The 15,124-nt window shown below is 35.9% G+C and overlaps 1 protein-coding gene across 5 annotated transcripts in view; it reads left to right on the top strand.

The window, feature by feature from the left end:
- Positions 1-15,124, top strand: part of LOC109078415 (inactive N-acetylated-alpha-linked acidic dipeptidase-like protein 2) — a 241,726-nt gene that overhangs the window by 202,126 nt on the left and 24,476 nt on the right. For all 5 annotated transcript variants that reach the window (XM_042734434.1, XM_042734433.1, XM_042734432.1 and 2 more), the window contains one exon: positions 2,504-2,599. In XM_042734434.1, coding sequence (XP_042590368.1) covers positions 2,504-2,599 — 96 coding nt within the window. The remainder of the gene's footprint in view (positions 1-2,503; positions 2,600-15,124) is intronic.

The following is a 15,124-nucleotide window of genomic DNA, read 5'->3' as shown; positions in this document are numbered from 1 at the left end:
CAATGGAAAAACCAGACCAAAATGTGACTTTTCCCTATAACTCAATCACATCCATTCTGATGTTCAATAAATAAATAAATAAATAAATAAGATTTATGATTTAAGCAGTAAGATTTAATTCAAAAACCTGTAAGATGTCCAGCACAAACTAAGCTAATTATTTATAAAGTTTGGGTAGTTTTCTAGGGATTAAAATAGATCCTGTTTACATATTCATTGCTGCTTAGCTTTAATGACTGAATAAAGATATCCAGGAATTTTTATTATCTTATTTGTGAGAAAAGCATTTTGTGTTGCAAATTACATTTTATTGGGTCTCTAAACAGTAATATGTGGCTGTTGAATTTAAATTGCTCGTTGCAGAATTGCCTGTGGACCGGCCACTCCAGTCGTAACAAGGCCGTTTTGTGTTTGTAGAATAAACAGGAATGCTTTCCCTGGTGTACAGTGGCCTCAGCTGGTTGCGGTTTGACTGTCAGATCACATTTAAACCTGTAGACCCTTCCCGAGGTGAGCCTTGCGGTTTCCTGCTCGCTCAGTCAAGAGAAACCAATTCACCTGCCCGAGATATCATTCCCAGTAACCCAAGCACAGCCCTATTCACATGTAGCCAAGGTCTAGAGGTTTGGCGATTATCCTGAGAGCCATGTGTTTATCTATGTGAAGAGCAGCAACAGCTCTCTGAGAAAAATCACCAGTTTCCATTCATACAGCTCTGTGAAAAGCTCTGATTGTCTTCTTGTAACCGAATATCCATATTAGAGGACCCGCTTTGTGCAGAAAATGACTTCTGTTCACCAGGCTAGTGGAGAGTGGAGGGATACAGATGAAAATGATCTGCATTCACATTTAACTTGTCTGAGATCACCCCAAACCAATGTATTGCTGATGTTACCACACAATCTGTGAAGTAATATCCCCTGGCGAGGCTACCATACTTCAAAACAGCAGTGTCCGCTCTCAAGTGAGATGAAAAGCTGTGTGGGAAGACAGGCACGGGTGTAATGCCTCTAATTTTCAATGCGATTCAGTCTTTGTTGTGCCTCTCTGTGCAGCAACTACAAAGAGAAAGACACAAATAGCGGCCATCGACTTGTAGACTGTTGTTGCTCATGACATGCTTACTTTTAGTGGACAAAAACACTGCATGTGTTTCTGCTTGTGTTTTTTACCAATGTGACTAACTAAAGGCTGGGGTGTTATCCATGACTTTTTTGTTTTGTTTTGTTTTTTATAAAAGCCATCAGGACCAGGGGCCTTTCCAATAGGAAAGCTTATGATTGCATCAGATATCTCTTGAATAGTAATTTAAGATTTCAGTGCTTCCTGATCAGCTTTTCACAGTTTTGGAAGAGGAAGCTGATTGAATGAAGACAGAAACTGCTGCAGGCTGAGTATAGATCTTGGGTTCAAATAGTCCTTCATAAAATTGACTTATTTAGTCATTTGATATCCTTGGGATTTAGTATTTTGCCTTCCTATTGCTTTGTGTGCTAGCATCTGTTCCCTAACCCCACAGCTCAAAGTTTTTTTGCTTAACTTAATTAGAAGAGCTCTTATTATATTCATATTTGAGAATCATTCTCTCAATTAGGATGCTCAGGGCTGCTTTATCCCTGTATATTTTCATACAGGGATACATCAGCTCACAGCGTCTGAAGTGGCATTACGCTAATTAAGCAAAGGCTAAACAATAACAACAATAATCGTCAAACATAAAGCAGGTTCCTCCTGACCATTTTCCCCAAATGAAGCACAGAAGTTTCTTTAGTGGTGAAGTTCAGGAAACTGAAGGAGATCAGGAGAGATGTCATACTCTCTATCCAGATAATGGTGCACTCTGACAACTATAGTTCAGGGACAGGATTGTGTGGCTTTGATCTGATCTGTGTGATGTGTGGTTCATCTTAGAAGAGAGATTTTGGGGGGAAGTTGCAATTTTTTTTCTTTTCTTTTTTTTTTTTTTTTTTTTTGATTATATTTTCAGTTATGCTGTCATGGTCAGTTTGTTTTTTTCTAGGTCTATGTCAACTTATAATATGCTTTATATTATTAGTAAACATAACATTTAATCAATAGATTTTATGAGCTTCACAAAAAAGTGCCTTGTGTGTATTTTATGGGGTCTTGCTCACTAATTCCCTATAGCTGGTCAGTTTTCACTGCAAACACCCATGCTGAGAAGATTGAGGAAACCATTTCTATTAAAAAACAAAAAGAAATCAGTCAAAAGGGTTCAGTCATTTCACACTCTGTTTAAAAGCACATATTGTATTTTCAGTGCTAGAAAAGTTACTCTGACCTTCAAACTACAAGGATGTAGCATACAATTACAATCAGGAAACATGACTTTAAAAGACATGTTAAGGGATCTTCTTCTCCAGTACATGTATTTCAGATGTGCATCATGACAGTTAAACTTACCTATGTTGACAACCTTGTATGGGTGTGTTTTAATTTTTCATTCTTGATGTTTTTTCTCTCCTTTTTTTGTTAAACCTAGAGAGCGTTTTTTCTCACAGAGGCCTTTTTCCCTCCTGAGTCTTTATTAAGAGAGACCTTGGATCCAGCCTTCAAACTCCATGAGACTATTGCCAAGGTAAGAGTGCTCCTCCTTTCATTACAAAAGTCCAATAGTGATTATTTTGTTTGTTTGTTGCTGGCTGGCTGGCTGGTTTGTCAGGCGCCGCAGTGTTGTATGCCTAAAATTGTCATTAGGATTATATTTTGAGTGGAACACTTTCTTGCTCAACTTTCAAGTGCTAATTGCGCAGCTACACAAATCATAACACAAGAGACAGATGGAATGAGAAAATGAAGCAAATAGCTTCAAAAGCATTCTTTTTTCAAGTTAATACAGATAAACAAACCTTTTCTTAATCTCTACTTTAATTCCTTTAAGATATGAATTTTTAACCTGAACATTCTGTGTTCTCCAAACTCTTCTCTCGATAAATGCCTGCATTGCCTGTTTGAATTCGTTTAGTAATTTAAGAGTTTCTGTGTGGTATTTTGTGTTCCGTCTTTCAATTTCTTTGGCAAACGTCTAATGATGAGGAATGTGTATGAAGAAATAAAACAGAGTCCATTTTTATTTGTGTTGCATTTTTGGCCATTTGAGAGCCTGCCCAGTCATCATATCATGAAGTTTGTCTTCCAGACGAGACAAAAATGCATTGACCGAGTGTCAAGTGACAGTGTCCGGTGCTCTCCTGGGTCACGTTATGAAACCCCAGCAGTGTTTCAGTCCACAGACACTGATTGTTTGGCTTCTGACAGCTTGTTCCCCATCCTGGCACTCTGTAGAGGAACAGCACGCATGCTTAGACTCAACAACAAACCCTGTGAAAATGTTATGAAATATAGATGAAACAGGCTGGAGATTTTATAAACAATTTTCTCTCTCTCTCTCTCTCTCTGCCAGTTATGGCCGCAGCATTAACGGCAACAAGAAATATGAGCATCATTAAAGTTCCTCATCACAGTCAAGGAGATACTGTTCTGCGCCATGAATTATTCAGGCCGCTTGAAGACACTGGCAATGACACAAAGAGTTGTGGGACAACAGCGCATGCTAGAATAGATGAAAGGCTCTCAAAGTGTCCGTTCATTGCCGTGTCTCCTCCAACTACACATTCAAAGCAGTATATACAGGAACATTAGATAAAGCATCTGCAGAATCTGAGAAGATAAATATTTAGTGTGGTTTTGAATTCAGCGAGCAGGTTTGGAAGTGTCAAAATATCATATTTCTCAGAACAACGGGCAAAAAGGTTGGGAAACTTACCTGAATAACAAAATAAGACAGAAAGGGTAAGATCTTAGCCTGTGAAAAGCATACAAAGACACACTGTCTGACAAATATGTCACTTCTGCAAACACTTAAAACCCTAAAACCTATGTTTTAGGAAACCAGAGGATTCAAATGTATTTTTGATGGTAATGAACATTATACTACAAATCCTGTCAATTGCACTTAACTTGTATTGAACCTAGAATATTCCTTATTATTAACATATACAACCTTATTGTAAAGTGTTACTAGAAAATTTTTGGCAAGCAATGTTTTCTCAACTCAGGGCAGATTTGGATAATCTGCAGGAACTTGGATAGACTTTTGTTCAGAACTTTTCATTCATTTAAAATTAGTCCTCCATCACTAAGACACATAACAAAGTCCACGTGATGCATTCAATGTGATTTTGACAATTTAAGCATAAAAATTAGATGAATTCTTCCAACGTGCAATACTTTCATGCTCACAGTCCAAGCCCAATCCTCTAGAGGCCGTCTTGTATAAATATGCCCTACTTTCCAAACAGCATGAGTTCTTAGTCACATTGGCCCTGTAATGATGCCGTAAGGGTTGCCGTTTTCTGCCTGCCACAAGTTCGGTATGACTCTAAAGCCAATATTAACGAATGCTAATGCCTCTTGAGAGTTTCCTTTATATCACGTGACCTGTAGTCACCTGCCGGCCTTTCCCAGTATGCCGTTCCTCTGAAATAACAGCCACGGACGTCGTTAGTTTGGTGATCCAGATTTCATATGGAAACTAAACTCAAGTAGCCCCCTGATGCCAGTTTAAATTGGTGGAGGCAGACGTGAATTGATGGGGTGTGAGAGTTGGGTCTCGCTGCTGTCTGATAGTCTCCAGCTGCAGTGCAAGCGCACTTGAAATCCCCAGGTCCCTCTGTAAGGCCAGCGCTGTTGTATCTGTGGTGTCATGCTTCTCTACGCCTCCAGGTCCCACAGGACCTCGGGCCCGGGCCAAACTCTCTTTTTCTGCAGGCTGAGGAGCCTTGGGAGTTCTTTCAGCGAAGCTTATCACATCCTCTGCTCATTTTTCAACCCCACCTTTACAACCACAGCTGGGCCGGGTTGACGGGGAGGACAGAGGGGCCGAGTAGTGTTGGGTGTGTTTGAGTCAGTTCCACTCAGCCTGGCACAGAAGCCTGGCATCGATCATTTGAGCCGCAGGTATGCGCACACTCCATCACCCTTACAGGGCCGACATGCGGCATACCAACTCTCTGGGGCTCAGAGCCTCTGTGCTGACTACCTAGAGTACTGCTTTAAAGATCTACATCTAAAGTCGCTCATTCCCTTAACAGGGTAGTTTGCCCTCCTTTTAAAATTTCAACTCTGTTTGCAATATCGTAGCCCTGTGAATTGTTTTCTGTGGTTCCCTTTTTCCCTTCCTTTCTTTCATGTACAATGCCAAGTCTGGCTATGCAAGTTGAAGAGACTCTACACTCTTTTTTGCATATATAAAAAAAAAACTAATTTCTACAGAATGCTGTACAAATACTGGAGCTAAAACCTAATAATTTATCACCACTACTATTAACAACACCACCAACAACACAAAAAAAAAGTAATAATTACTTCAACAAAACCATAACATAAATGTAATTTTACTGAAAAGTACTATAAATGTATGTTTTTTGGAAACAATTAGAGTTTTAATTGAAATAATTCTTCTTATTTATACTACTGCTCAAATGGTTTCCACAAAACATTAAGCAGTAAAACATACTGCAATCACAGAAAAAAAAAAAAAAATACATTTTTAAAATAGATTAAAATTGGAAGCATTTTTTATTGTAATATTATTTCATAAAATAGCTGTTTGTACTGTATTTTGAAAGTGAAAGTGAAAGTGACGTGACATTCAGCCAAGTATGGTGACCCATACTCAGAATTCGTGCTCTGCATTTAACCCATCCGAAGTGCACACACACAGAGCAGTGAACACACACACACACTGTGAACACACACCCCGGAGCAGTGGGCAGCCATTTTTTTATGCTGCGGCGCCCGGGGAGCAGTTGGGGGTTCGATGCCTTGCTCAAGGGCACCTAAGTCATGGTATTGAAGGTGGAGAGAGCACTGTACATGCACTCCCCCCACCCACAATTCCTGCTGGCCCGAGACTCGAACTCACAACTCTTCGATTGGGAGTCCGACTCTCTAACCATTAGGCCACGACTAGGCCACGACCACGACTTTTGATCAAACAAATGCAGCCTCGGTTTAAAAAAAAATACCAACCTCAAACTTCTAATTATGTGACATAAAGCCTTAGCCTAACATAAGAACAATTGAAGCCCTGTATCTTCATTGGATCTTATTGTTGACTATTCAACTCCCTTGGATAACAGTTGAGTTACCTGCAAGAGTCTCAAGTAAAGTTTTCCAGAATAGAGCAAGATGCCCAGTAGAGCGTTCACTAATGGGAAGATTGCGATGTACGTGTAAGAAGCGTGCCTCTGTTCTAGGGAGAACGTACAAGAAAGATAGACTCATGCTATCCAGAGATTCTTTCAAAATTGACCTGCCATGCATCGCTTGCCCTGGGAATCAGCGAGCTAGAAATGGCGGTGGAGTAGGAAGCCTGAGAGAACTCAAGCTGCCAGCGAGAGGAAGCTGTGAGGTTGAGTGCAGCTGCTGGTGTGATTGAACATCCCAGGACAGCCATTGTTATGTGTCAGATGGAAACAGTGGCGGCGGTGAAGACTGAAGGCTTGGTATTGTACTCTGACAGCCTGAGTGACATTAGCCGGGCAGGGGAAGAAGGGTGAATGGAAGATACTGCCAGCTTTGCTTACATGGCACCTGGAAGGGGCAGGAATCCGCTGATGGACTCCGTGGGGAACGTCAACCTGAGAAGCATCTCAATTTACATTCTCTGTCCCTGAATCAACTCATCTGTTAAAGGGCGTCCAGAGAACCCCGTCTGGAGACCTCCAGAAAAATGAGTTGTGAATGAGTGAGGGTGTTTCATTTGGACATGACATTCGGATCGCATTGTTCTATGTCCATCAGTGCTAATGCAGTGGCACAGGATCATCAGCTGCCCATTGTCCAAACTCAACCTCATTCTGGTTCTTAATGTTTTAGCCTCTTAATTGCTTAAATGGACCATCTGCTTTATGCAGTTGTATTAATATGAATTCACCATTTGGAGGATAAAGGATTGCAGAAGAATTGCCGGAGATAGCTCTTCTTCTTTTTTTTTTCTTTTTTTCTAATATGAGTTCTGAAATGATAAGATAGCATTAATTTCCCAGACATTATTGGCTTTGGCGTATCTTATAGAATTATAGACAAGAAAAAGATTTTGAATTGAACTTCAATTATGCCATACAATGGAGAATGCTGGGATTTTTAAATCACTAGATGTACAAAGGAAAAAGATCCAGAAGGAAAAAGTGGAATTAGCAAGTCTTAAAGGGATAGTTCATCCAAATTAAAAAGTGTCATCTTTTACTCATCGAGGTTGAATGTTGTTGTTTTGTATGGAGCCCCACAACAGTTGGGTTAGTCCATATTTGACTCAAAGTTGGGTTTAGACAACCCAGCATTTTTTTAGTGCAAGAATTAGAAACTCGTTCCCATAACTTGTTAAACTGTGGCCACAATAAGTTGTTAATAAGTGGGAATAAATTCTGGCCACTATTATATTTCAACCTGCATGTCATGTGCAGAGCTCCTTAGTTTTGGACCCCACTGGCTTTCATACACTCCTAAAAATAAAGGTTCTAAAAGGGCATTGAATATGTAGGTGAGTATGTTTCATCACTGGAACCGATTTGGAGAAATGTAGCATTACATCACTTGTTCGCAAATGGATCCTCTGCAGTGAATGGGTGTGGTCAGATAGTTGTTTCCAGGTAAAATGCCAGTACTCCATCCATAATATTGCTTTCTCTATCATAAAGAGGTATCATCTGAATCAGGAGAAACTTATGCATGGTGACTGGAGGAAGTGCAATTATACAAACCGCGTACTCCGCGTGTCGGCAATGGCACTACTGGAGCCACATGAGGGCAGGCAAATGACACAATTTTCATTTTTGGGTGAACTATTCCTTTAAATAGCAATGGTGTCAACACAAAGAGAGAGAAGATAATCTGGTTCTTTAGAAAAGAGCACCGTAAGTTGATGAATTACATATGGAAAGATTGCAGCACAGGACATGTCAAAGCTCATTGAGGTGATTTAATCATGAAAGACAATGTGCCAACTCGAGTCTACTGCCTCCAGCCTCAGCGGTGCTGTCCCTGTATAGCTGCGCTCACTGTGTGTGTAACAGATGTGGCTTTTGTCCGCTGGGATGGGAGACGGGGAGTAAGAGACTGAGAGATGATAAAGAGATGAGGTGATGAGGTAATGGAAAGATTCTCAACACTGCTTAACACCTCAGTCAGCCATGCAGAGGTTTTCATGAAGTATCTGTTGCGATGATTTACTCTTCTGAATTGGGCTTGTATTATTACCTACAGGAGAGACAAATCACCAAAGAGACCTTTAAGACGAAATTTAAGTCTCGAAGTTTGCTGAAAATAATATTTTGAGTCAGTCGCCATTATGAAAAAACATGCTGGATGATCTGTAAAATATCTTTCTTCTGTGTTCCAAGGCATGAAGAAAGTTACTGCTGAAAGTTACTGCTGTTTCATGTGGAGTTTTAAATAAAAAGCTTCTTAATTTGTGAAAATTAACATTCTGTGATGGAAATGATGATGATGGAAATTACTGTTATTTTTGGAAACAACTTTTTTTAGTATAAAATGAGTAACTCTTTGGATCAACTTTATATAAAAAGAAAGATAAAAGAAATTAGTTGAAATCTTTTAGTTTTAACAAAAAGAAGCTGCTTTAAAAAAAAAAAAAAAAAAAAAAAAGTAATTATGACAAATTACAAATTTTAGGTGAACTGTTTCTTTGCTGAAAACTTCTCTTGATCTTTGAAAGAGCTGCTTCTAAGAAATGAGTTTCTTCTGGGTTGCCAGATTTTTATATGACACAAATTTGCAACAGATTAATCAGAAGTTCCCATCAGTCTGTTTAATAACTTCTAGTTGCTGTCGATCTGTAAACAGACTACAGCAGTCTCTCGTGTAGACAGCCACAAAGTCTTTCACTCGGGTTTTTCTGTCTGTTCTGTCTAGACCACTTTTACTGATAGTCATTTATTGGTTTCTCAGTCAGGATGAGTCTGAATAGTTATACACACAAAGGCTGAATTTCGCACAAGGCTGCGCTTTTCCCTCTTCAGTTACCTGCAGATGAACTGGTTGTGTAAAGCATTTAATCTAGGAACACAAACAATTTCTTCGTTGGATGTTTATGAAAGAGCAAATTACTGGACATCTCCAGATTTGCTTCTTTTGTTTGCATCCCACTTTTGAATGTTTTGAAATGATGTTTTACAATAGCTAATCTTGACCAGTTGGAGAAATCAGATTTTTCAAGTCACTGGCAGATTAACAAAATGCAGACATTTTCACGTTATCTCCCCAAACGAGGAGTGTGACTGGTTCCCTCCACCTCCTCTGCACCTCAGCACTGGCAGCATATCAGGAGGAGTTTATCGCTGCCTAATACATAACATGACGAGATGTCAAGGAGTCATTTCCTCAGACACTCCTGGGTTTAACTCTGCGTTTGGATGTTCGCTTCATGTTCGCTGGTTTGTCCCAAGCGTGGTGAAGACTCACAGCTCATCCATCATTGCTGCTGATTAAAAAGCCCTCTGCACTTTTGAGGCCCTTTTGCTGAAAAGTTGAGAACTTAAAATCGAGATGATACAGTACGACACTGGGAGCATGCCTGGCAGTTTCTGAGGACAAATTTGCCTATCCTTTCAGAGCATGTTATTGCTTTGCCCCCAAATGGAGTAATGCAGATGTAATTAAAATTTAAGATTGCCTATTTTTACCTTAAAATTATATTACAGATGTGATATAATATTATTTTATAAGTGATATATTGACATTGATCACAATTATATATACACTACCATTCAAAAGTTTTTGACTAGTAAGACTTTTAATGTTTTAATAATAATTCACATCTGTTCACCAAGCCTGCATTTATTTGATCAAAAATACAGCAAAAGTGGTAATATTGTGAAATATTTTTACTATTTAAAATAATTATTTATTTACATTTATTCCTGTGATTTCAAAGCTGAATTTTTAGAATCATTACTCCAGTCATATGATCCTTCAGAAATCATTCTAATATTCTGATTTATATATATATATATATATATATATATATATATATATATATATATATATATATATATATATATATATATATATATATATATATATATATAATCATTATATTTATATATTGTAAATGTCTTTATCATCACTTTTGATCAATTAAATGCATCATCCTTGCTAAATAAAAGTTTTAACTTTTATATTTTACAAAAAAATACTGACTTCAAGATTTTGAATGGTATAGTGTATAATGTTGCAAAAGCTTTTTTTTTTAGATAAATGCTGATCTTTGGATCTTTCTGTTCATCAAAGAATCCTGAAAAAAATTTACTCAACTGTTATAAATATTATTAATAATAATAATAATAATTTTTTTCTTGAACAGCAAATCAGCATATTAGAATGATTTCTCAAGGATACCGTGACACTGAACACTGGAGTAATGATGCTGAAAATTTAGCTTTGATCACGGGAATAAATTGCATTTTAAAATGTATTCAAGTACAAAGCTGTTATTTTGAATAGTAATATATATATATATATATATATATATATATATATATATATAATATATATATATATATATATATATATATATATATATATACTTTATATTAGATCGATAGATACTTGTATAAGTGACAAAACACACAAAAAATACAAATATACACCACTGTAAAAACTGAAACAATACCAGCAGTGCTGGTGTACAATTTTGGCCAGAGGGACTTTAACAATTGTCAGCATAGTAATTTTATTGCTGTTGACAATCAAGTTCAGTTTCAATGCTGTTTACAGGTAGAAACTCAGGAAAGCTCACCTAACCTTCATACTGAATAGTTTTGGTTTCAAATGTCATTTTCAACTTTTTTGGCTTTGTTTCTAATGGAAACACATACTGTAGCATTGCATCTTTTATTTTGTCAGGTCTACCAATAGATTTTTTTGCATTCTGTATAAATCATTTCTGAGCACAGAAGCCCTTTGAAGCAAGCGATCACTTCTCTTTTCTTTCACACTAAATCTATTCTGTCGCTTTTTTTATTTTTTACTTTGTTAGTCATTTTGGAAATGGACCTTGCAGTGTTTTTGAAGTCCCACAAAAGCAAATTAAGCGCATCTATAATGAAGCAAAATGGCATGTAATTTGAAGTTGTTAGAAAACAAATGCAAATCGAAAATGTAGACATGGGTGTGTGCTATCTGTGTACTCCATAGGGACCACGGTTTCTCACTGTCTTTACAGCTCTGAGGCATGCACAGTTTCTGAGAACATCAGTAATTAAAAATTAACACATCATAACACACCAAGCCAGCTAATCTGTGCATTTGCAACATAGCATTAACTTCTATGTCTACCATTTTTCCCCATTAATAAGCAGGCTCTATCTATCTACTATGAATAGTGTCTTATACATTACAGGCTAATTGAAATGTTCTGAACAGGGTCACAGCAGTCATAAAAATGACGGTTCAGTTGCACTTTCACTTTTAGAACATTTTGTATTTGTAGCAAAGAAACAGTACATTCATTTTATGATGGATAGAAAACATGGCTACAAAAAAAAAATAATAGCGATCAGGGCATGGTTACACTGCAAAAAATAAAAAAATAAAAATCAGTGTCAATCTTGTTTTTCAACATTCAAAAAATAAGAATAAGAAAAATAAGAATTACTTGGAAAGCAAAATAATAAGTCACAGAACTGAATTAAATTTATTTTTCTTATCTTATCAGTGAAACCTCAAAGTGCATTTTTATCCTTTTATTTTCAAATTCCTTTCAGACGAAGATGGATTGCAGCTCTGGCATTTAACCACCTTAAAATCTATCACAGATGTCAATAAGTGTTTGAATTCTGAGAAAACTATTACCATTGTTTTAACAGCACATTCCATTGATGTGTGCTCACAATGCTTCGGTACAAGATGTCACATTTGAGTATTTAGCCTCTCATTCATTAATTCGAGAGATTTAATGTCAGACTAATACCATTTCATCCCCTTAAAATTGTTCTTTAAATATTTTATTATTTCATAATTAGTGAAATGTCTGAATTAGTTATTCACATTAACAGTCAGACAATTTAAACACTGTAACACTTTATATATGAAAGTTGAAAGTGAAATTTTAGGTTTTACAGATTTAACGTAAATTTACAGTTAAAATTTCATTAACTGCTATAATTTTAAAGTACCAACCTACTGAAGTACATTTGAATTTTTTGTAACTTTATAATATATTGACAGGTGGAAATGAGAAAGTCAAATAAGAATCAAAGTTCATCATAGCTTTTCCATAAGCTGAGGTAAATAGTAACATATAGACGGTGCACACAGCGTCATGCACGAGCAAACACACACACAAACACATACTCACAAAAAAATGTCATGATAACACACAACACTAAAATAATGCAATAAATATTAATTAACAACAAGATAACAATGGTAAGACAAAGAAACAGATGAAAAAAAAACAGGTATTATAATACAAAACATTAAATGTGAAGTGTCACATATGGAATTCTGGGAATGTCAATTTTAATTTTTCCCTGAAAATTAAAAAAAAAATGTCACTTCCACAAACTGTAAATTTAGCAGCATTTTACTGTAAAACTACATTAAATGTCCTGTGGGATTTATTACCGTTTGTCACCATATTGTATATAGCAAGGGAAATTATCATTAACCAATTTACAGGTTTTTACCATCATTCTTACGGTCTTTTGCCGTTTTTTTTTTTTTTTTTTTTTTTTTTTTTTTTTGGTTGATTACATATTACAAATTAATTATACATAATTATGCATAATCTAATGATTGTAATGATATAAGTATAAATCATGGTATATAATTTTTATGTCATATAAATCTGTTGAGATTTGTTAATCTGGTTTAAAATAAACAATTTCTAACAGTATTACAATAGACTTTTGACACTGTGCCAACTGACCCTAGTGTCAACTGTCCAAAATATATATCAGACATATATACAATTATTTATTTACATATATATGTTGCATGAACTGTATTTATTTATTTTAATTCCCAAAATGTAAGCTTTAATAAGTAGTATTAATCTATGTTTCCACAAAAAGTTTGAGCAACATAATACCCTAATATATAAGGAATTATTTTATTTATTTATTTATTTATTTTTTACATCTGTGGTACTGACATGTTGTTCATTAACAATGGTATTAATACATACAGCCCAATGTTTTTTTTTTGTTTTGTTTTTTTGATGAACCTGTTTAATTGTTTAAGTCCATTCTTGGTCTTTGAATCCAAATCCAAACACAGAACTCCGCTAAACATATGCAGCACTCTAATTAGCTTTTAATAATCAAAAACATGCTTGCGGAATGGGAAAATTGCAAGCTTGTAAGTTGAAATGAAACTTTGCTAGCAGGAAGCATAATTGGTTTCAGCATCTGGCAGATGTTTGTCATGAATTAATCTCTTCCCAGTTTACAGTTCAATAAACACACGCACATTTGCACATTCCTCTTTTTGCTCAATGGTTTTCCCATTTTCTGCTGGTCATTGCTACACTTTTTTAGTCGAGAACATTGTGTGTTTGTTGAAATTTTGACTGGCTGAGTAAAACATTACTTAAACTCCTTTTCAATGCCCTCTAATGACCCATTTCCATAGAAAATCACATGGCTTCAATTCATAGATGACAATTTTCATAATCTGCCAGTTCCTGAATGACCCACCAGCACAACAGACTCAACACAAACATCCTTTCTCTGTTTACAGAAAGGTCATGTCGCTCATTGAGAATTTAAGATAATGTAAATCAGTTGTCACATAAGCCTCTAAGACCCATAATACACAATAATGCAAGTCTCTGTTGAATAACTGGCATGCATTCCAAGATAATACGCTTACACTTCAAATGAATCATCTTTTATGTTCACGAGACCTTTTCTACCTGCGTATTTATTTATTTATTTTTCTTTTCGTTTACTGTTAACTCTTGACACACGGTACCATCTGGAAGCTTAATGACATAAGCAGAAGGCCGCTTGACGAGACATTTGTCTTCCCGTACATATTGCAGGAATAAATTTGACTGACAGTGGTCATTAAGGCATTGATTCATTAAATGCCATGTGGTCAGCTCTGAGTTTTAGTGCTTCATTGCTGTGCAGATCTTCAAGAGCTGCTTGAATTGTGAGTGTCAGTGAATCAGTTCTTTCATAAGAAGCATCTGTCATGCTGGCTCTTTTTTTCAGACGGTTTTTGTATATTAATTTTAATTTTAGTTGAAGAAAACAACATTTTAGTTTAAATTGAAAGTGCAAAAAAAAAAAAAAAGATTTTATATATTAATTTTAACATGTATTGATGTGTCTACATATAACAAAAATGTCATGAGCTTCTGTAATAATGTTATGATGATCTTTTTGGAAGTCTAACAAGTTGCCCATTTCTCCAAGTGCTTGTACAAAACATTGCTGAACACAACTTATACTACACTCATATGTGAACTTCACAATATAGACATTAAAAACATACATATTAGATGATCACAAAAAAAAATTCTCACTGTAGCTGACACTTATATATTAACCATTGCAATGGGTGTTCACATTATTTTGTCGAACCCCTGTATATGCTGCATTTGGGTTAGTTAAGAAGTGAAATAATCAGCTAGTAAAGTGCTTCAGTTTACCAGGATTCATTCACGCAGCTCAAAACAATCAGTCGCTGACTATGAGCTTCTAATACCCCTCAAATTGCGCAAATTGTAATTGCGAATTGAAAATACACCCAGTCGAAACACACCAATTTCATAAAAACACCAATATATAGCAAAAAGAAACTTGCATTGGGCTTTTTTTTTTTTTTTTTTTTTTTTATGTCTTAATTAACCTCATTCATTATCATCATAATGTGCAATTTTATTTGTTTTTTGCTATCATTGAACAAAAAACAAAAACATAAAAAAACTCAACCAAACTGATTTGCGTGGTGTGAATATTTCATTTAATTCTTAAAAAAAAAAAAATTCACATTAAAGAACTCATATTTTTAGAGTTTTAAATCTAGTGACTTTGTAACCATTATTTGGAATACTTTTTGAGACGCT

The sequence above is a fragment of the Cyprinus carpio genome, chromosome B11 (assembly GCF_018340385.1).
Source record: "Cyprinus carpio isolate SPL01 chromosome B11, ASM1834038v1, whole genome shotgun sequence".
Classification (NCBI taxonomy): Eukaryota; Metazoa; Chordata; class Actinopteri; order Cypriniformes; family Cyprinidae; genus Cyprinus; species Cyprinus carpio.
Note: the sequence above shows the minus strand (reverse complement) of the source record. Positions and strands in the feature narration are given on the sequence as shown.